A 23065-nucleotide genomic window follows, 5' to 3' on the forward strand; every position below is an offset into this window, starting at 1 on the left:
GAGTACAGACCACAGACCCCTTCCATGTCACGCTGTAAAAAGAATATCCAAAAAACACCAACACAGGAAAAATCTGAACCCTAGAGTAATGTTATCTGTCTGACTCTGAGAACTGTGCTATTCAAGAATGTGAAGAAGTTGAGGGTTTTTAAAAGGTTGAAAAATTCCCATGAGGGTAGCCATCTTTTAAGACACTCCTTGCATGGCACACCTTTCTGTCTGGCTGCATCTGGCATCTGTGACATGTCTCCAAGATAGACACTGCATTTTTAAGTGCCTGAGAACAGAGCTTATTACTTGGAAACATTCTGTAGCATGCTTAAGAATGGCAACTATTGATTGGCATTTAGTGCAGTTTCCCTTAACAGAATACTGGAGTAGAGTGAGAAAACACATGGTGTAAAAAGAGAGGAAAGCATGGCTGAACATATGGTGCTGCTGGCTCTTTTTATGCAGTAGATATGAGATGAATATTGATAAGATATATTTAATATGGCAAGCTGTCTACTGTATACTGAAGTTGTTGTGGCTGTAGGAGTGGTGGGCTGTGGGTACCGGTTGAATTTACCATTACTGTCGCCAACAGTATATCTAACCTGGGATTATTTGTTTTCCTATGTTAAATAAACATTATATTATTCATAGGTAATGGGGGGAAGATAATGAACCATTACTTGATGACCTGTGCGGCTTCTGTGCACACACTAAGTGGAAGGAATTGCTTTTGTGCACGTGCGGAGGTACAGGGATAATTTGTTACATGTCTGTCTCAGGCCAGCAATTAGACTTTGCCATTAACTATTTGTTATCTCATGTGTTCCTCCCCTTCAGCTTGGCATAGCTGATTACAACGCGTGCGATCGATAATTAAACAAATTAAAATGGACTGATGGGTCAATTTTCTCTTATTTTAGCCAGCGGCCGCCACCAAGTCCTGCACGAGTCTAATAAACGTCTTGAAATGCGAGAGAAGAAAAATCTGAAAAACAACGGGGTTAGCGAAAGCGCTTAGATTGCAGACTTGTTTCCAATATCACGTGTTTACTGACTGTAATGCAGATTTACGCACATGCGGTATAGCCTACTAGGCAACTTTACAGCAGAGCTAAGAGCAGTCTAAACAGAAACAGCTCTATAACCTCGTAATTTATAGTTACTTAAATTACACTGGCCTACAGTAAGCCTATAGGCTATACGAATGAAGGTGATATAATGTTTCCAACACCATCCATACTAACTGTTGCTGCCGCGCTTCTCTGGCTGTATATCTTGTAAATATTAATGTAACAGCCTGGGGAATAGTTACATAACAGCCTCTTCAATTATTTCAAAACATTACATATTCCGGTAGCGTATGGTGCGTTTCAGCATAATGACAGTCTACACAACCATTTTTGTTCCTCAAGCTGGAGACACGTCAGACGAGACAATAGCTAAGCCCAGAGGCTTTAAAATGTGGTCGCTCTCATTAAAAATCAGTACTTCAAATTGTCTTCCACAAAAAGAAACCCTACTGTAGGCCTACATTTAAATACAAATGCGTTAACGCATTTAAACCTGTTTAAACACGAAATGTTAGTGTAGGAAATAGATAAAAAGGTTTTGCTAAATAATTGTATTGTATTCATATGGGACATACTGGTAGGCAGAATGGCAGATTCAGACATGTGGAAACTTGCAAGCTTGTCCTCACTAGTATAGCCTAAAATTCAACATAGATTACCAATGACATTTCATGTACAGAAATGGATCGGTTCACCAGACAATGAGGGACAGTGATATTTTACAGATTGAAACTGGGGGAAAGAGAGACAGAGAGAGACATGAGAGGGGTGGAGAGAGGGGGGAGCAGAGAGAGAGAGAGAGAGAGAGAGAGAGAGAGAGAGAGAGAGAGAGAGAGAGAGAGAGACAGACGAACAGGCATGCCGCCACGAGCCAGAATCATGACAAGCTTCCTTTTAAGGTATCCTTGTAAGTTCACTTCACATAGCCTATTGTAAGGCTTACACTCGCACATTTAGCCTACAACTTAAAGGCATTTAAAGTGTGCAAAAAGTGAAACTAAATATTTCCTGGGCTATGTTTATTTTATATGAATACAGACATTTTCAGTAGCCTGATAAAGAGGCATGGTTGGAGTCATCTCTGCTAGATGATCTAAACAAATACAATGTCACTCCAGTTGCAGCCAATCTACTATCAACAGCACATATTGCATCGAAGTGTAGAGTGTACATTAGTCTTTAATAACTTTTTTTTTTTTTAAATAAAGAGAATTACATGGCCATCTGACAATTCATGGCCCACCTTAAATAAGGGGCCGGACACTTAAGCAAAACCCACTGCCTCCCCACTGTGATGCAGTGAACGTGCACTGGGCTGTCCCTGCTATAAAAACTGGGATGAGCGACGGCAAAGTCTCACAGTATCCTATCAGTGAACAGCTCCGTGGTGCTGACTCTTCACAGCATCAGTGGACAGCTCCGTGGTGCTGAATTCACACAGCATCAGTGGACAGCTCCGTGGTGCTGAATTCACACAGCATACGTGGACAGCTCCGGGTGCTGAATTAACATACTTTCAGTGGACAGCTCCGTGGTGCTGAATTCACACAGCATCCGTGGATAGCTCCGTGGTGCTGAATTCGCACGCGTTCACAGCGACCACAAACTCCACTGGCGTCGTCAAACATGACTGGAGCCATGATGGACAGAATGTCTTGGAAACTTTTTCTACTTTCCTGCCTGGTCGTGGAACGGTCTGCTCAAGATTTCGGACAGACCCAGTTTATTTGCACGTCGGTGCCCAAGGATATGGACTTGTGCTCCGCAACGATGCAGAATAGCGGTCCAGGGGAGGACCTGAAAACCACAGTCATGCAGCTGAGGGAAACCGTGCTACAGCAAAAGGAGACCATTATGAACCAAAAGGAAACAATCAGGGAACTAACGTCCAAGTTGAGCCGGTGTGAGAGCCAGAGCCTGCCCGAGGCGGGACCGGGCGGCAGGCGGCCGGGTTCGAAGAACACTATGGGGGATGTTTCTCGTGGTCCCTCGGACACTCTGGCCCAACTGGGGCAGACTTTACAAACCCTCAAGCAGAGGCTGGAGAACCTCGAGGTAGGAGGGCAAGGGCTTTACTTAATCATCAGGTCAAACACTTGCGTTTCATATAGCCTATGCTGTATGCATAAAGTTGGTTGATTTAGGAACTTTTCACAGGATAGCCTCTATTCTGTAAAAGATATTCTGCTCATGTCCAGTAGACTAGGCTACTTTGTGCATGGCATGCCACTGAGCTCAAATTCATTGTCTTTAGAAAGCTATAAGTAAACCATGTGACGCCGAACACAAAGCAAGAAATAGGCACAACCAACAAATGCAAAAACGAACAAGAAAACAATTTAAGCGTTTGATAAAAGAATACAATCGAATACAACCCATTTCCCCCCTCCTTTAACCGAATTCCCTCTGTCCCATTCAGCAATACAGCCGAGGTAACAATACCGTGCAAGCAACTAGTCTAAAAGATCTCCTACAAAACAAAATAGATGATATGGAGAAGCAGGTCTTATCCCGGGTCAACACTATAGAGGACACTAAACCGGGGGGCCAGAGGAACGACACGGACCAGCGGAACAGAGTGGAATCCACGCTGACTACTCTGCATCATCGGATAACGGACCTCGAGAAAGGTGCGTTCAGATTCATTAAGGCATGAGAATGGACTTAATTTAAACTCCACAACATTCAGCTTAAACAGGAACCTATATAGGCAGCTCATTTAACTTGCCACCTAAAGCCACGGGGGCTTAATTAGGCAAGATGGCTTGACTCTCGCCTGGCTTTATTTACTCATGACTGCACATGTTCACATTGCCGCAGCCTTCTCGGTGCGCACACTGTTGAGAGAGAGAGAGAGAGAGAGAGAGAGAGAGAGAGAGAGAGAGAGAGAGAGAGAGAGAGAGAGAGAGAGAGAGAGAGAGAGCTGCAGTGCTTTGCATAACTCAATGAAATCCCGATTATCACTTGTGTGCGGTGACACATTTAGTTTTGTCTGTAATTTAATTAGCCAAAGTTATGTCATGCCATTAAAATGTGAAGCATAATTTATGTGCATAGCAGAGAAACTTTAGGTGCTTCTTTAACATCGCACGCGCCCGTGTCCAGCAGTAACTCACACAGAGAGGTGCGTTTTAGAACATCGATCAACGTTGCAGGCTTGTTCAGCTCCCTGAAGGTCTATGAAGAAACAATGGAGCAGCAACGTGTGTGTGTGTGTGTGTGTGTGTGTGTGTGTGTGTGTGTGTGTGTGTGTGTGTGTGTGTGTGTGTGTGTGTGTGTGTGTGTGTGTGTGTGTGTGTGTGAATGAATGAATGAATGAATGAATGAATGAATGAATGAATTTTTATTTTCGTGTCATGTCTTTACAGACCCATCCCTTACGGGATTATTAGACACCAAAAAAAGAATAAACAATACCACATTCCACACTGTCACAACAAAGAAAAGAAAAGAAAAGAAAAGAAAAGAAAAGAAAAGAAAAGAAAAGTGTGTGTGTGTGTGTGTGTGTGTGTGTGTGCGTGTGTGTGTGCGTGCGTGCGTGCGTGCGTGCGTGCGTGTGTGTGTGGGCCCAGCATTGTGGGAAATCAACACCCATGCCATGCATGGGTGTTATGCCATATAAAGAGTCAAAGGCAGAAATTGAATTGAATAGTATAGAGACATACAGTATTTAGTATGTGAAAGGTGTGTGTGTGTGTGTGTGTGTGTGTGTGTGTGTGTGTGTGTGTGTGTGTGTGTGTGTGTGCGTGCGTGCGTGCGTGCGTGCGTGCGTGCACGCGTGCGCACGTGCGTGCGTGCGTGCGTGCGTGCGTGCGTGTGTGTGTGCGCGCGTGTGTGTGTGTGCACACATGCATGCTTCCTCAAATTTGGGGTAAAAAAGAAATCAGAGCTGTTTACACTGAATTTCTGAGATGGACTGAACATGATCTTATCCGCAGGCAAAGACAACAGACCAATGGACAAGTTCCAGCTAACCTTCCCCCTGAGAACCAACTACATGTATGCCAAAGCCAAGCGGACCCTGCCTGAGATGTACTCCTTCACCGTGTGTCTGTGGATCAAGTCCAACGCGTCACCTGGGGTGGGGACACCTTTCTCCTATGCTGTCCCAGGCCAGGCCAACGAGCTTGTACTGATCGAATGGGGGAACAATCCCATGGAAATTCTCATCAATGACAAAGTAAAGACAGCCTTACAACTGAATATAGACGTTCTTGTTACATTTGATGATACAGCAGTTTGATCATTTGAGTAGCCTCTAATACGGAATCGATTTGCCAGGAAGCCCCTAGATTTTGATTTGATGAATACATTAATGTCAATGAGTTTCAGCAGGGGCGTCACACCAAATTCTGGGCCCTGGGTACAAGGATTCACTGCGGGCCCCCCATGAATGTTAACTATTGAAAAATAGCAGATATACAAGCTCTGCTATTTTTGAAAAATCGTGAAAATGTGTGCAAGAAACCTATGTCAAGGACCCCCAAGATGATATGTATTTGGCCACGGACCCCGTTCTCAAAATATTTAGTTCCAGGGACCCCCAGAAGCAAAATTTGAGTTAGAAATGTTTGCTTAAATTCAAAGACTTTCACACATTTTCACAACTTTTCAAAAATAGCAGATCTACAAGCTCGCAGCGCGGCACTCGGTGCCGCGCTGTGAGCTTGTATATCTGCTATTTTTCACTGGTTAAAGCATTCAATAATTCTAGGCCTGAATGGGTTAAGGTCAATGAGTTTCAGATTAACTGTAATTTGCCACTGTTGCAGGTTGCAAAGTTGCCCTTCATTATCAATGATGGAAAATGGCATCATATCTGTATCACCTGGACCACACGTGACGGGATGTGGGAGGCCTTCCAGGATGGAGTGATGCGGGGCCAGGGAGAGAACCTGGCACCATATCACCCAATCAAACCACAGGGAGTGCTGGTTTTAGGACAAGAGCAGGTAAGGAAGCCATACTTTTAACATTTTCTGGTGGGGGGGCCTGACTTAATATTCACTTTGTATTCACTGACTTAGTATTCACTATTCACTGACTTAGTATTAACCTTATGGCCCTAGCTGCATATCAGTGGAATGTGTAACACATGGGCATGCTCACTTTTACCATAGACTCTGGGTTGAGTTACGTAAGTCCAGAATCAAGAATATTTTCAGGAGATATTACAATTCAGAAGCGAAGGATTCTCCTGCTAAATTCAGGGGTGTTGGCAGGTATGAAGGAATCAGTTGACAAACCTATTTTTGATCGTCTGTAATCCTCCTCGAGTCCTCTTAATTTCACACAAACTGAGAAATAAGGGTGAACAGATTAGGATTTTTATTTTGTAAATACCACAGTGTCATTGCTGCAAAGATCAAAGGCAGAAATATTCATGTGATGGGACTATGCAGACATTGATAGTTTAAGGCCTACCAATATAATTAGTGCCAGTTATATCAGGATATCAATAGAAATCCCACTGGAATCCTAGACTCCCCCCAAAAAATAACATTTTGGAGGAGACAAAACACACTTGCCCAGATATTTCAAAGAGAAAGCCATTTCTGCGAAAAGCAAAAACGACACTCTTGGGGTTACAGGCAGAAACGTTAAGCCATTAAAGTGATGGAATTATGGTCCTGTTAAATTATAAAAAGTTAAACTTTATAGATTTTTTTTATAGACAGCAACCCCCCCCCACCCCACCGACTTCTACAACTACATCCACCAATTCAAGCCATTTTGTTGTACTGTGCCTATAGACCAAATTCAAATAACTGTACCTGTCTTATTTCACAGGACACCATTGGAGGGGGGTTTGATGCCACACAGGCATTTGTTGGTGAGTTGGCAAACTTGAATATCTGGGATAGGAAGCTTTCAATAGGGGAGATCTACAACTTGGCAACCTGCAACAGCAAGGCGCAAGCTGGCAACGTGTTCTCTTGGACGGAGTCCAACATCGAAGTATTTGGTGGAGCGACCAAATGGACATTTGAGCCTTGTCGCTCCCTCAACTGAACTGCATTTTGCTATGTGTGAAAGGCCTCAGCCTATTTCTGAGCTTTTGTCATTCCTGTCTTCATTTGACATTTGTTAGAGACAATATGATCTTTATTTGTCGATAAGCTTAAATCCGGGATTTCTATTCACACCTACTTAGATATATGTGGGCAGCATAAAAGTTTTCATCTTGAGGAAAAAAATCGTCTTGGAAACCTCAGTGGCAAAGTGTTATCTGTTTCTCTCTCTTTGTTTTTTTCTTCTTTTTTTTCATGGAGGTTTCGTTGAAAGCACACCTGAGCTTTTCGTTTAGCTTATTTTGTCTTGGACTGGCAGCTGGGCAATGTGTTCCTTGTGTTGGACAATTCACAACCTGGGTGAGGAATTACATGACCACTCTCTCTTCCCCTTTTGAGAGCGAGAGATTAGGCTGTCCATCCAATTCTTGTCAGTGTTTGGCGCCGTAAAGTGATGTTTGACGCGGTACAGCTCCCAGACCTTTCCCTCTCTCCCCCACCCTTCCGGATCTTGCACTGTGACTGACGAAGAGAAAGCTAGAAGAGGAGGCTACATGTTGAAGGACACTGCAAAGTCAGACTGTGGTACAAGTCAGTTTGTAATTGTTCGCTTCAAGTGTTTCTGTAAGAATGTCGTTCCTTGCCAACATGCTACAAAGCCTGGGTGCCTTGGGCTGGTACAAATATTCTGCACATTCATTCATGTTCTTAAGTTGCAAATTTAAATGTATTGGTTCATGTTTTCCTGGCGGGTGGAACTGAGTTTCTCGTTCTTATGGTAAATGTTACTAATTTGTTTGGTTTGTTATCTGACATGATGTGTTTTGGCAGGCGTTCGTACTATGTATTAGGAATGTTACAGTATCTGTATAGTAACAGCATGAATGACAGAGTGCTGTGAAAGCATTGTTGAAGTCTGCTTTATGATCTTCTTTGGGTCTGGGTTTTTTACTGTATTGTTATATGCTCCAAGCATGGCAAAAAGGAAAGTTGAAAAGTTTAATTTTTGTAATAAAATTGTGATACTAAATGTTATAGTTGAGCATTCCTGACTTTGGTAGTGTGTCAAAAGGTGTGATAAATAAGAGGAGGGGGAAGCGAGAGCAGAGATTGCAGCGAAAGAATTGCTGATCAGAATTCGTGTCATGTCAAATGGTCAAAGGAGAATAATTGCTAGATAAGTGAAACGCATGAAGGCCCTGAAGGTCATTTGGGCACGGAAGCAAAAGAAATGAAGAGGTCTGTGTGTGTGTGTGTGTGTGTGTGTGTGTGTGTGTGCGTGTGTGTGTGTGTGTGGGGGGGGGCAAATGATAGCCCACTTGGTGATGTGTTGTAGGCGCTGGTGTGAAATACATTGCCTGTGTTCATGGCTGTCAGGAGAGGAAAATGCCTAGTCACGTCTTCACACTTCTTTCCTAATCGTTTGAATTTTGAGTCATCCTGATAAGAGTGGGTAGTTTCCGTGTCCAGGAGCAAAACTCATCATGTGAATAGCATACATATTTTGTATTTATTTTGTATATACCGATGGTTCACATGATATTTGCTACAGTGACGTTACACAGTAAAATCCTGAATGTTAGTTTAACTGTTAAATCAACATCCTTTTTCACAGTGTGCACACATGTACACTCATCGGATGCTATAGCCAGGATCGGATGTGCATTTCTTACAGAGACAAGTTGACAAATGAAACCCAGAGTGGTTTGCACAGTACAGGTAGGATGCATCATGTTTCAGGAAAGCTGCTAACAATAGACATCTGTTTAGGTGGTTTTGTAAGAAGGATGCAGTACTCTTGAACAAGTTTACATTTCATACAAAATTAAATAAACTTTAAAAGTCCAGGAGCAATAGTCACAATATTAAGGTCGTGGTTGACTTTGAAGCACACTTTCTTAGGTGATGAGAGACCTGCAGTACCACTAACCCACACCTTAGATTATAGCAAATGACATACAGTAGACCAGTGGTTCTCAACCTGTGGGTCGAATTTGGGGGGTCTCCAGATGATTAGCTTAATGTGAAACATTGTTTTCTTACTCAACAGTAAACAAACCAGAATAAAGTTTAGGTGTATATACCGGTAAGGTATCTGCACATTTCACAACTTTATCGATTTGTACATGTACATGCTCGCGTTGCGAGGCGTTGTGAGCATGTAGATCGCTATTTTCCCAATAGAACAGAGTTAAACAAAATGTAATGCCTCAACTATTCCAACTCCAAGAAGTGCTCGTCAGGGTTTGGGGTCCCCAGTTGAAATATGATTATTTGGGGGGTCGCGGCCTGAAAAGGTTGAGAAACACTGCAGTAGACAATATACAGTACTTCTTATTTAGCTGCAGAAAAATGTGCAGACCTTTTCAGGTGACAGTGGCACATACTGTACCTGATTAACAATCATTATTATATCAAAAAGCAATGGTTGCTCACCCCTGACCTACTACAAGAACAACAACAACAACAACAACAACAACAACAAGAGAAGTGTTCTGCAGGTACTCGACAAATATTGCCTAATATTGACTACTACAGCTGGGAAAGCTGATCCACTGTCAGATTAAAACAGCCTCTCTTCTGACGTCACCACACACAACAGCCATGAATGGGGAGCGATTCATGGCCCACTGGGCCTTACTAAAATGCTCATACCTTGCCATTGGAATGTGGTGCTGGAGAGTAGGATTTGAGCAAATGCATTTATGTTCCAGACATTGTTTTGTGCAGTCTTTCAATAGATCTAACCCTACTGTAGGGCTGTTCAAATATTGTATTGTTGCTGTCAGGCTGAAACCTTGTATGTCCATTTAATTTTTCGTTTTTTCATAGTTGAATGCTATTTTATACTTTGTCATGACAGTGAATAAAGAACCAATAAGCTTTTATTTGTAACTAACCTATACAAGTATAAGAAGCGAAATGTTGTTGGGACTTGTTATGCCTAAAATTGTGAAACATTCTAAAGATAAATTATATCTTGAGGAAGAGAATAATAATAATAGTAATAAAAAGTACATGTAACAAATATGAGATATTTTCTTAGACAGTTACATAAGCTTATCAATATGCATGAGTTCCAGAAGTCTTATTTTTTGCTACCTTTGAACATTTTAGCCTATACTGACATGCCCAACATAGGGACACACAAGGTTGAACGTTATTAACAAGAACTTGTGAATAACATGGATCCATTGGATCACATGTTAGGGTTAGATGTGGACATACAGCTTTCCACCCGACAGCAACAACGTGGTTTACCCATCTCTTATGGATCCAATCTCAAATGACTACATTACATGATGAAATGTTTGCAGTGACTAGTCTGACACTGGTTACTGTATCATTAAAATCCATTACATTACTGTATCATTGTACTTGATATAGTCCCCCACCATCATGGCTGAAGGATAGATGATTCACTGTAAGTTCTAAACAGCACAGTTGGTAACATATTTTGTAATTATAATTCTAAGGTGCTGTACACAGATGATTGCATAATATTTTGCTGGCAAAGCAGCATTTTCTAGGACATCTCCTCACCTGGCAAGATAATGAGAAGGTGCCCTACTTCACTTTAAAAAGACAAACCTTTCATATGAGACAAAAGTGCTTTTCAAACAGTTTTCATATCCAAGAATCAAGCCAGTATCTGTCAAAGCCAAGGACCAATATTCATATGTCATTGGCAGCTTTGGATATTTTGTATTTAGAGATTGATGATATAACAGTCTGGTGATTTAAATATGTTGAATGCACACTGTTTACAGTAGAAAACAGCTATAATAATATTGGTTAAGAAATGCAATACTAATCATAAACAATATGCATTGACCTTGGAAGAAAAGCTTCCTTCAGTGCACATTGAGCCATTGATTTAAATACAAAGACGGATCATGTGGTATAGGTTGCTCTTCTATACACTACCACATACACTGGTGATTACAAACATATTCTGAGCTCATAAATATATACAAACAACCATCTGCCATTGGGTCTAATTTATAGAAAACAGCAATTTTATGACTAGATTCAAATCGATTTATAAGAAAAGAAAATGCCTTGATGCCAATAATTTACGCAATTGTTCTGTGAGATACCAAGAGATGAAGCAATTACCATATTATCAAGGTTTCGATTTGTAAAATAAATATAATATAAGATCCCAGTGCATCATGCTGCAAGGGGTTGTGAGCATGTAGATTAGCTATTTTTGTATTTTGGCAAATTATGCCTAAAATAGGGACACCAGGGTTAATGTGGTTGACTTATATTTTTATTAAATTGTAATATTATCAAACATATCAGACACTCGACATTTCTCAAAAGGAAATGCATGTATTTAAGTCAGTTTGGCCAGAAGCAGGGATATCAGCATGATCCCCACCGGCCATAAAAACGAGCCAAGACCAAAGGTTAGGAAGGAATCAAAAGCAGAGGCATGGTTCCCCCCCATCCCCCCCAGCAAACCAAAGCCTGATTATCATCAAAGATTGCAACGTCGGTGCAATACAAGGACCTGGTCACAACATTGTTGTAAAATGACACTCCCAGAGTGAAGCCACTTGATATCGACACAAGATCCATGGGACGAGTCTTGTGTCACCTCCTCCAAGCAGGATTATTACTATTTTTATTTTTTTGTGTGAGATTGAGTGGATAAAGAGATGACATCTCTGACATCTCATTAATTCATAAACTGTCCCCGGTGGCCCTTGTTAGAGAGGAATAATTCCGGTGGTTCTGAAGAGCAGCCATGCTTCTTGTTGACACTGGGGTACACAACGCCATGTAACACTATGCACCATAATGAGGGCTTGGGGGGTACTCTGTCAAACCCATAAAATGAAAGGAAACCCTCCTCTGAAAGATTTGTTTCTCCCCCGACCCCCCCTCAACCTCATAAACAATGCAAGGTTTTTTTCATCTAATTCCTGCCTCTACAATAGCTTGTTTTTGTAAAGACGCCAAGCACCTGGCTCACAGCTCACAGTTGATGTATGACAGTGTTGTGCAGTAACACCCCGAGGGTTAAGTTTAATTTATACACCATTGCACGACGGTGACGCCTGCCGAAAAGAACCGATTCAACAGCAGTTCTTTTCAGCATGTAACATCGCTGTACTGGATGAAAAAAGAATAGGCATAAGTTTTAACTCTGATAGTGTAGAAATGTACCCCCATTCTTACACTATCAGTCAAAATGAACACTCAGGAGTTTGCTGTGTGTGCAAACATCACCTCACTCTTCACACACGCTCACTCTTCCCCCTGGCTTCTCCTCCCCGCTCTCCCTGGGAGCGTGTTCCCAGAGGCATTGGTGTGAACCCTGTGGTATTTAACAAGCAGCCGAGCCTTCCAGGATGGAGGGTTGGATAATGAGGCTCCTTGGTGGAGGAGGCCCACAGCAGGAGACCGCTCTGACAGTCCAGCCCTATACTGCAGGGACGTGCTGGGCCCCTGATTCAGCCCGGGAAAAAGAGTTGCAGAGGCCCTCAATGCGCGCTATGGAGAGAGATCTTTCTCTATAGCGCTGCTGCTACTCAAAGATTTGCCATTTCAGATCATGACAAGTGACAAGCCAGTGGGCCAATTACTGTACATGAGTTATATTTCGTCGTCGTCGGGTGGAAACCTTGTATGTCCAAAACCGTTTGTTTTGTATTTATCATTTTAATAATGATTTAAACTAGTGAAAACAGCCGATCTACAAGCACACAACGCCTCGCACCGCGAGGCGTTGTGTCACTACTTTTGTGCAACGGCCTTGTATGATGAAGCAGGGCTTTGCTTTGCGAAAAAATGTATAAATTTGAAACTTGGAGATACGAGGTTTCTGCCCGACAGTGACGATTTACTTTGCTGGCCGCCCAGCCCCCAAAATGGAACGAAGGCCGACATTTTATTTTGAATTTTTTCTCCCGGCCGTTCGGGAGTTGTCCCGCTTTTCCCAATGGCCAGCACGTCCCTGCTATACTGTACGGTATGGCACAGTACGAAACTGGCCGCAATGCTGGTGTCTTCAGGCAGAACTAAATGAGAGCCTGCCAAGCCCCACCGAGGTCTTTATGTAAAAGGCGTGACCCCCCCGTTGGTACCCACCAGTTGCACTGACCTACTGTAATTCTGTGGGTATAGTTTTCCCCCCACAATAGAACCCCTTCTTTAATATTCATGTGCTTCTAAGATGTTGTTGTTCCACCATAAGCGTTGACAATGTTGACAATTCAATCCTTTCGACTGTTGTGAGAAATGTAAGCCTTTGAAGTGTGTGTTTGATCTGAATCCCTGCCGTTTTTAAGCCACAGATGTGGTTTCTTTCGTATATATACGAGAGCTCTCATTTCTGTCCTGATCCAGCTGGGTGGTTCTGATCAGCTGTCACTAGCTGTCTCCATTCCACACTGAATAGAAGCACGTCAGACGACCAGCTGTGTGCCTGATGACTGCACCTGCAGTGTCAATAGGTGATGTCATCTCTGAAAAAGAACCTTTATATGACTGCAGAGTACGATGCTGATATTCTTCTGTTGAAATATACAATTCAGAGGGTTTCAAGAGCCTGCCAGCACGCTGACATCACGCTCTGGCTTGATGTCCCTTTTATGCCCATATATGGAGATCGCTGATGTCATCAATAATAGGCACATTTCTGGGAATGGCCATATTTGTTAATGCCCATATATGTTGACTATTGTTGACTATCATGCATGGGTCTATCATGCAGGGGTCATGCAGGGGTCTCCATAAATGGGTAACTGGTCCGATATACATCACTGGCCAGATGGCCAAAGGGCGAGGTCGCATGTCGCCCTGAGGCGTCTTACTAGTATGTATTGACTGTAGTGCCAAGCTGAAAGATAAGGTTCTTCGGTTCAATGCTATATACTGTATGAAATCCCACGATGCCACTTCTTACCTGTTTTGATTTATTAATGAGCCTAGCCTTAACCTGCCACCACCACCTTGGGTGATCAAACTCAATCATCCATGAAATATGCATGACTGACGCATGACAACAGGATGTCAGATAGGAAGAAGGACACACTCGAGAGAAGCTGCATCCTCATGGGTCGTGACCCAGTTGGAAAGGGTGTCTGTGGCAAACATTGCTGTGGATTGTGATCAGACTCGGCAGCCCCAGAGTGTACATTTGTGCAGCTGTAGCCTAAAGGCTGGTGGAGCGAGCGGTTGCTGTGAATGAAAAGCACCCCCTTCTCTCCCTCAAAAACAATCAAAGTGGCTTTATGCAAAACCAGCAGAACTCCAGCGGAGCGGTACCGAGGCCCTCAGAGAGAGAGAAAGAGCATACTCCCCTCCCAGGTGTGTGTTTGATTTGATTTGAGTCTGACAGCGGAAGTGAAAGTTTTGTGAAGTCGAATGTTGAATAACAAGCATGCATGCTCAGCAAATATGCTTCCCTGAATACAAAAGTGTGTTACAATGTAACATGATGCATTACATTGATGTCCCAGAATGCAGTACTACTGCATACTAACATACCGCTATGGATTCATCTTATTATACTCTTTTTAGCCTCATAATGGTTTTCACCACACTTCTTTCACCAAATATATCTGTTTTCTGTTTTCACCATAGCACAAGCTTTCTTTCGCTCTCCGCTTTCTCTTCTGTTTTCTCACTCTCAAGCCTCACCCCAGTCGATGGCTTCCATAAAGAAATATATTTAAAAAACGGCTGACACCAGTCTGCTGTATTAAAATACACAGACGAAGAGTGCAGGGAAGAGAAACGATGAGAGAAGACAAGGAGGAGGAAAGGAGACATTAAGGAGAGGGGAGGGGAGGGGAAATAGGATATAGCCTATGAATTAGGGCATTAACTAAAAAGTCGACAAGTCGACTCTTACAGAAGTCGACTCCCAGTCTCCCACCAGGGAAAGTCGAAAGTCGAAGTTGAAAAAAAAAAGAAATCCTTTGTATTTTTTATATATCCTTATTTCTGCTCCATGTGTGCGTCTGTACAGCATTCAAACAGTAGGACTGCTCATTGTCAAGAACGGAATGATCCAATATTACAGTGCTATATTACATTTGGTATAACATGGTTCATGGTCAGAACGCCTCGCAATGCGAGGCGTTGTGAGCATGTAGATCGGCTATTTTCACAATTTCTGCCTCTATATTTGACAATTTGGACAATGTTTAATTTGTCATTTTAGAGGTATTAAAAAGTCCTTAAATTCTGTATACTTAAACTTTATGTTGGTTTGTTTACAGTTGAGTGAGAAAACAATGTTGCACATTAAGTTAATCATCTGGGGACACCCCAAAATAATTGGGGGGGTCGTGTGTGATGTGATGACGTTATCAAACGATAAAGTCGACTTCAACTCAACTTTTTACTGAGTCGAGTTGACTTACAAAATCACAAGTCGTTAATGCCCTAATATGAATATAAGGAGAAAACAGGACAAGAAAAGTGATCAAAAACAAGTTTTGAGACCATCAGAATATAATTCAAGACAGATTATTAAAAAAAGAAAAGGGTATATTTTGTAGCATGCATGGGTTCGCAGATTGCACAGAAGAAGACCAATCATTTTACAGCGACCACCAGGGGGGCTGGTAATCTGTAGTCTATCTACATGTCATAAGGCAGGGGTGGGCAACTTTGATGATGGAGAGGGCCACTATATTTCCACCTTCATTCCAGAGGGCCACATTGCATATTGCTACGTCCTACTTTGTCATTCTAGTGTCGCATACAATAGAAGCAAAAATATTTTTGCTTCTTTTGAATTGGAATCCTGAATTATTTTTTGTTATTTCTTAATTGGAATCCTGAAATGTAACATTTTGATTTAATTTCAAACGCATTTAGTTATATACTCATGTTGACTTTATGAATCTAAATACAAATACATTGGACATAAAAAAATAATGAATACTACTATACTAGTCATTAAGCTACTAATATAGACTGACGGAATTAAAGCATGTCATGTTTGTAACAGAATTGTAACAGCTGAAATCAATAATATATTCAGTATTCCGGTATTAACCTGCGGGCCGCATTAATAAGTGAAGTTGGGGGCCTGTGGCATGTGGCCCCCGGGCCGCCAGTTGCCCATGTATGTGATAAGGTAACCTGAGGGCTCTGTATAGGAGGGGAATGATCACAAAGTCAAGGTCACTGTACCAGCCGTGACCTTATGGTGAGTGCACAGCCCTCTGGGGGTGCAGTAACACTCCCTCTGAGCTGTCATAGTTCTAATGGCAGGGTGTGTCCCACAAGACACTCTGAGGATGGAACAGAACCCAGAAAAGGAGAAAGACAGAGATGGAGGGAGAGAGAGAGGGAGGATGAGATGAGGAGATTAAGTGAAGGAAAGAGAGATGGAGAGAGACAGAAAGAGAAAGTGAAAGGAATGAGAGGAGAGAGAGTGTCTGAGTGCGTGCGTGCGTGCATGTGTGAGAGAGAGAGAGGGGGGGGGGGGGAGAAAGAGAGAGAGAGACTAAAAAGGTGTGCACAGCTAAGCCCAGCGGGATAAGCACATCACAGTGGAGCAGAATAAAGAAAATACAGCTTGTGGGCACACACACACACACACACACACACACACACACACACACACACATACACACACACACACACACACACACACGTGCGCGCACACACGTGCGCGCACACACACACACTTACATATTCCATCTCCAACTCACAAAGCTGCCTTTCTCAGGGAATACCGATGTTCATGCAGCCTCCCTCCCTCCATCATCTCTCTCTCTTCCTTCCTCCCTTCATCATCTCTTCCTAGTACCTCCCTCTCTCCATCTCTCTCTCTTCTTTCCTCCCTCCATCTCTCTGCCTACCACTCTCTCCATCCCTCCAACCCTCTTGCTGTCTTTCTTCTTTGCTCTGTCTTTCGTATCATTGCTCACCAACTCCCTTCCTTTCACTCTTCTCTCTCTCTCTCTCTCTATCTCTCTCTCTCTCTCTCTCTCTCTAACAGAGCGCCGCAATAGCATATGAATAATTGAACAAGCCAAAGTCAGGATTGAGAATTTCTTGTTGCGGGGGTCTGCCAGTGCGTCAGCAACTGCTTTTTTTCCCACCCATGAGTGGAAAAACAAGGGCATGCAAAGACAGACATGCACACGCACACAAGCACACATGCACGCATGCACGCATGCACACACGCACACATACAGGGTGTCAGACCATTGCAAAACTTTGCAATTCCATTCTGAAAAGGCCGGTCCAATATGACAACCTGTTTATACACTGTTTTGGACTGATTTACAGTACGTAGGGCCAGTGTTTGGGGTAATTTTTTACACTTGAATGAATAATGAAATGAAATAAATGAAAATTGTACGGTATATATTGTATTGTGTATTGTTGTGTACAGCTCATGTAAGGCCATGGGAAATGCAGAGGGGAGAATATTCCAATACAGATATAGGAGCATTCAAAGAATAGAACATTGAGATGCTGTTTGGGATTCAATATACTTCTTGATCTCTGTGTAGAGAGAAAGAGAGAGAGAGAGAGAGAGAGAGAGAGAGAGAGAGAGAGAGCGAGAAAGGAAGTACTGGCAGCTGCATTGCACTGGAGTAGGCCAAAGAATGTCTGCTTATTATTAGATTATCCCAGTGGAGAAGATTTTGGAGAAGAAAATAAACTCACAAAAACAACTCAAGGCAGACACAATCATAAAAAAAAGTTAGAAATGTACTGCATTGTATCTGTGTGAGACAGACAGACAGACAGACAGACAGACAGACAGACAGACAGACAGACAGACAGACAGACAGACAGATTGATAAATAAAGAGGGAGAGAGAGAGACCAACTTCTAACGGCAGTTCACAGAGTGTTGTATATTGACGGTAGAGAACTTGTAGACTGGCTATATTTTATTGTGACAAATTAAAAATGTTATGCCCAAAATTGGGCTGCCAGGTGGAAAGGACCACAAATGCTAAGCTAGTTATTTAGATACCAATCATGTTGCTCAGACAGATAGTAGCTTGTTGAACCTGGTATCCTATAGTTCCTCTACAGTAAGTCTAAATTGTTTTCATTGCACTCTTCTTGTCCAGTCATCTGTTGACTATAGGGTCCATGCCAGCTTACTGATTTTACACGTGCAAGTTGCTCCGATAAGAGTATTTGCTAAAGTGTGTGTGTGTGTGTGTGTGTGTGTGTGTGTGTGTGTGTGTGTGTGTGTGTGTGTGTGTGTGTGTGTGTGTGTGTGTGCGTGCGCGTGCATGTGCGTATTTATATATGTTCTAATTCTGGTTTAATTGGCCCAAATCTGCCATTCAGTGTGACTGGTCCCCCTCTAGTGGGAGGAGACAAGGGACACATTAAACATGTGCTTCTTTCTCTCTCTCTCTCTCTCTCTCTCTCCCTCCCACACACACACACACACACACACACACACACACACACACACACACACACACACACACACACACACACACACACACACTCATACCTATCCCACCCACCTGCTATTTGCCATCTGGGAACAAACACTAGGATGGTCATCGTAATTAGGTCCACTGGGCTCAATACAGTGCTGCAGACACAGGTCATGCTGACAATGAACTTACTGTTAAGGCACACCCACACATATGTCATGGTGTCATGAACTTATATATACACACCCACACAGGTCATGGTGGCACACATATAGTACATGTGAACTAAAATAAAAGCTGACCATCACTTACAGTAATGTACCTATATACCAATAGACCTACTTACTGTATGTAATCTTGATCATTTGTGAGAGATGCTACATACAGATACAGGTTGTGTGTGTGTGTGTGTGTGTGTGTGTGTGTGTGTGTGTGTGTGTGTGTGTGTGTGTGTGTGTGTGTGTGTGTGTGTGTGTGTGTGTGTGTGTGTGTGTGTGTGTGTGTGTGTGTGTGTGTGTGTGTGTGTGTGTGTGTGTACGCATGAAGTGCAACAGCCTCTGACACAGCACGCAAAACGTCGGTGGTGGGTTTCTCATAAATACACACACCCGTTGTAACTGCCAATGTTACTGTAATGTAGATGACGCGAACGATGCTTGGAAAGCTCTGTGTGTTTGTGTGTGTGAGTGCATGCGCATGTGTGTGTGTATACGCCTGTGTGCACAGAACTAGCATTAGCACTAATTAAGGAAGGCACACAGACAATACAGAGGGTGATGGCACAGTCACTATCATAGCTGGTGTAACATTAAGATAAACATCTGTTCTATTGCAATAGTCTGTCTATTGCAGTAGTCAGCTCTGGTAGAACTGACAGTTATGGAAATGGAGGCAAACTCACTTTCAGCATGATTAGTGGTCAAATGGGCTTGCTGAATTTGAGTGCCCACATGCTATAAATCTAAATCAACATAGCGAAAGCCTAAAGAAATACATAGTATAGTAAGCATACCAATGAGTTTTAAACAAATATCCTCAAGATGCTGACAAATGCGTTGGCACTCATTAAGTATGATCAGTAAGACTCCCTAATCGAGAGATAAGCGTCTGTCAGGTCGCATACACAAACTTTAGCAGGCAATCGTAGCCAATCAGGAGGGAATATGGGAAATGGGACAGATCCATGTTGATGACATGACTTTAAAGATACCGTGTACCGCTTTGCATGATTTTAGGCCAAAATCTGTATAGGAGCAGTGTCCACAAATGTGTTTTGCAAACATCTGCCTGATGGTGGCTCTAAAAGAGGTCCATGTGAGAAATTAGGGGTGGAGGTTGTGATTTACCATCCAAGGAGTGTGTGTGAAAAGTTTGGCATTGATAGGGCCAACGGTGGTGGAGATATGAGTAGGGCAAAAGTGTGACGTGACGTGACAGACTGACTGACAGCCGGTGGAGCTTTTCATAGTAACTGCGCCCTGACAGTCGCAACAACTGTTCAACATGATAATTTTATTGTAAGACTTACTGGCAGGGATATTGTTTTAGTTGCTGCCACACCAAAAGAAAGAAAGAAAGTAGCATAATATTGATTCAGTTAGCTACATCAGTGACTGGGGACTGAGAGCTGGTGGTTGCCAGAGTCAGAGAAACTATTTCGGCCAAAACCTGACACAGCCGGCTGACTTCTCTCGTATTTGTGGTCTAATCTCTGTTCTTCCTGTGGCATGACACCAGAGCAGAACACACACTGGAAGTTGAGACATTCTTTCGGAAATTAATCAATTACATTTTGATTTGTAAGCGTTCGTCTTGCCATTGCCAACTATGAACTAATGAAAGACTTTCCTGCTCGCCTTGATTTGACAGCTGGATTTACGCTGGTTGTAAAATGCAGAATGAGAGAGAGGGAGAGTGAACTGTTAGTTGAATAATAGATTTATAGAGGCAACAGGGTAGGAAAAGAAGACTAATTACACATTTTACTGGCACCACTGGGAGAACAAATCACACAATTGGACGAGATGAGTACATTCCGGAGCCATGTCTTTGTTTTGTCTGTTGTAAAAGCTTGGCAACTTTCTGTCCAGTTATTTGTTTGGATTTTTAACAACTTTATCTTTCAAATCTTCTCCCAATTTATTCAGAGCTGTTGCAGCCAACACTGTTGGCCTTGGGAGGGTGTAGACAAGGAGAGATTGACACCTACTGTTTTTGTTTTTCTATCTTTCTTTTTTCTACTACTATTATTATTATCTATGCTTCAACACCATTATCCCAACGAAGCTTGACACAAAGCTCCGAGAGCTACTGTATAGCTACACCCACGCATGCATGTGCGACCGGATACTAGAATTGCTGCCAAACCAATATCAGGTGGTGAGAATGGGCAGCATCACATCTGACCCCATGACCATGAACACTGGAGCACCACAGGGATGCGTGCAGATGAATCTACACAATGCACAAATATGGCTGGCTAAGCAATAACGGAGATGCAGAGGTTGAAATAAAAGGGTATTAACTATACAGTATATGGAATACTTGCACATCACTAGCTGTGGGAGGGATTGTTGTGCATGCATGCATGCATCCAGCAAAAAGGGAGAAAGACATGAATCAATATACAATGATTATGTATCCTTGACTGAAAGACGGACAGAAGAACAACCTAAGACGAAGGCAGACCAAATCCAACAGGCCAAGGCTCACTCTGGATATCTGACAGGAAGGAGGACAGAGACAGACGTAAGACTATCTTGTCTTCTCATCTACATACTGTGTTTGACCTCAGGTGCATGACTCATTTCAATTCTAAGATGTGCAGGTGGAAGATGGCGAGACACATCCTCTGTCTAATGAGAGGAAAGGTGCCAGATGGAACCTTGAAGAGTGCACACACCCAGGACATGACATAACGACCAGTCCATGACTCCACATGGGTTGAGGGCAATGTGATCCTTTGAGCCATTGTCTTCTAAACACCCTTACCAATTACTCCACTGTTGTCCCCAGGAAATAAATCTTAAGCCCCTTGCAGAGTCCACAAATCCCTTGTCTCTCTCTACCCAGGTAGCTCACAGATTCATTAAATATCCTTCCTTTGGGGGTGTGTGTGTGTGTGTGTGTGTGTGTGTGTGTGTGTGTGTGTGTGTGTGTGTGTGTGTGTGTGTGTGTGTGTGTGTGTGTGTGTGTGTGTGTGTGTGTGTGTGTGTGTGTGTGTGTGTGTGTGTGTGTGTGTGTGTGTGCATGTGGCTGCGTGCACAAGCGTGCGTGTGTGTGTGTGTGTGTGTGTGTGTGTGTGTGTGTGTGTGTGACTATGACACTATGACTGTGTGTGGAACAGAACACCAACTTCCACTAACTAATGCCAGAGGCCGCCTCCTATGGGCACAACAGCAAAGGCAACGGCAGCATTGGACTGAACTGAGACTGCAGGGCAAGACTGCATGTCTTCCTGCTGCTGACCATTCTGTATCTCACTCAGTGTTCAAAAATGTTGCCATAGACGAATGTATTGTTGTCTTTACTCTGAAAGCGAGGTTGCAGGTTTTACCATCTAAACTTAACCTCTCCATCTGGTTTCCAGGCAATCATGCTCCTTACTGTATACATCATGGTCACGAACAAATAGCTGAAACCATGTCCCACATCTTAAATGGGTGCCATGTATACAGGGGACTCTACATAAGTAGGCATGACAGAATAGTGGATTTGATATCAAAAGATATCTCATCCATCTTCAGGTCCTCTATTATGCTATATAAGCATTCTACTGTGAAGCCGAGCATGTTTAGCCTCTGTAATGATGATTCTGCGTTCTCTAACATTTCAGCTAACACCCCTGATGTCATTGTTGTTAATAAAACCCATAGGGAGGTGTTTATTCTCGAGGTCGGCTGTACCTTTGACTACAGCTTAGAGGAAGCTTTCTTAACCAAAGTGTTAAAATATCATCAGCTAGAGCAGACCATCGCTCAGCTAGGCTACAGATGTAAACTCTTGGTTTTTATCTTTGGGAGCCTAGGGCATGTGCACAAGCTGGTTGTAAGGGGCCTTCAAATGGCCGGCCTCCCCAAAAGGAGAGCCAAACAATTAGCAAGGTACTGCTCTGTATCAGCTATTATAGGAAGTCGCTCCATTTGGAGGAGGCGTTGTTATCTTTACCCATGATTGTTGTCTGCTGTGCTTGACATCTATGCCAACAGTATTGTGTGTAACAATGTTCTGCTCTACCTGCACTTTGTAACTGGCAGTTTTCCTTGATTATCTGACTGCACTGATATTGTTTATGTCCTTTGTACGAGGAATTCTTGTACTTCTGCTTATGTGGACATAAATAAACATTTCAAATGTGTGTGTGTGTGTGTGTGTGTGTGTGGGTGTGTCGCTCTAGGGGGTTCTCCTTGCCTTCAAGCTCTGATGTCTTCCCTTGGGGGTCTCCTGAGTTCGGCTGCGCTCCTCCAGTTAACTAGGCCTATAACTGACCTTCACACTCACGAACAAGGCCTGGAGTTTGGTTCTAGAGCTATTTTTGGTACAGTATATCAGCCTCAGTGAGACAGATCAAAGAATGTCTTAGAATTTCCAGATACTGC

The 23065-nt window shown here is 42.9% G+C and overlaps 1 protein-coding gene across 1 annotated transcript; it reads left to right on the top strand.

The window, feature by feature from the left end:
• Positions 1-2690: 2690 nt before the first annotated feature.
• LOC308281191 (neuronal pentraxin-1-like) lies at positions 2691-7076 on the top strand (the record flags this gene model as incomplete). Its single annotated transcript, XM_080721310.1, has 5 exons — positions 2691-3119; positions 3484-3694; positions 5003-5244; positions 5837-6016; positions 6855-7076. The coding sequence occupies 5 exons, from the start codon at positions 2691-2693 to the stop codon at positions 7074-7076; spliced, it is 1284 nt and encodes a 427-aa protein (XP_080577436.1).
• Between the last annotated feature and the right edge of the window lie 15989 nt (positions 7077-23065).

The sequence above is a fragment of the Nannobrachium achirus genome (assembly GCF_963921795.1).
Source record: "Nannobrachium achirus genome assembly, chromosome: 3".
Taxonomy (NCBI): domain Eukaryota; kingdom Metazoa; phylum Chordata; class Actinopteri; order Myctophiformes; family Myctophidae; genus Nannobrachium; species Nannobrachium achirus.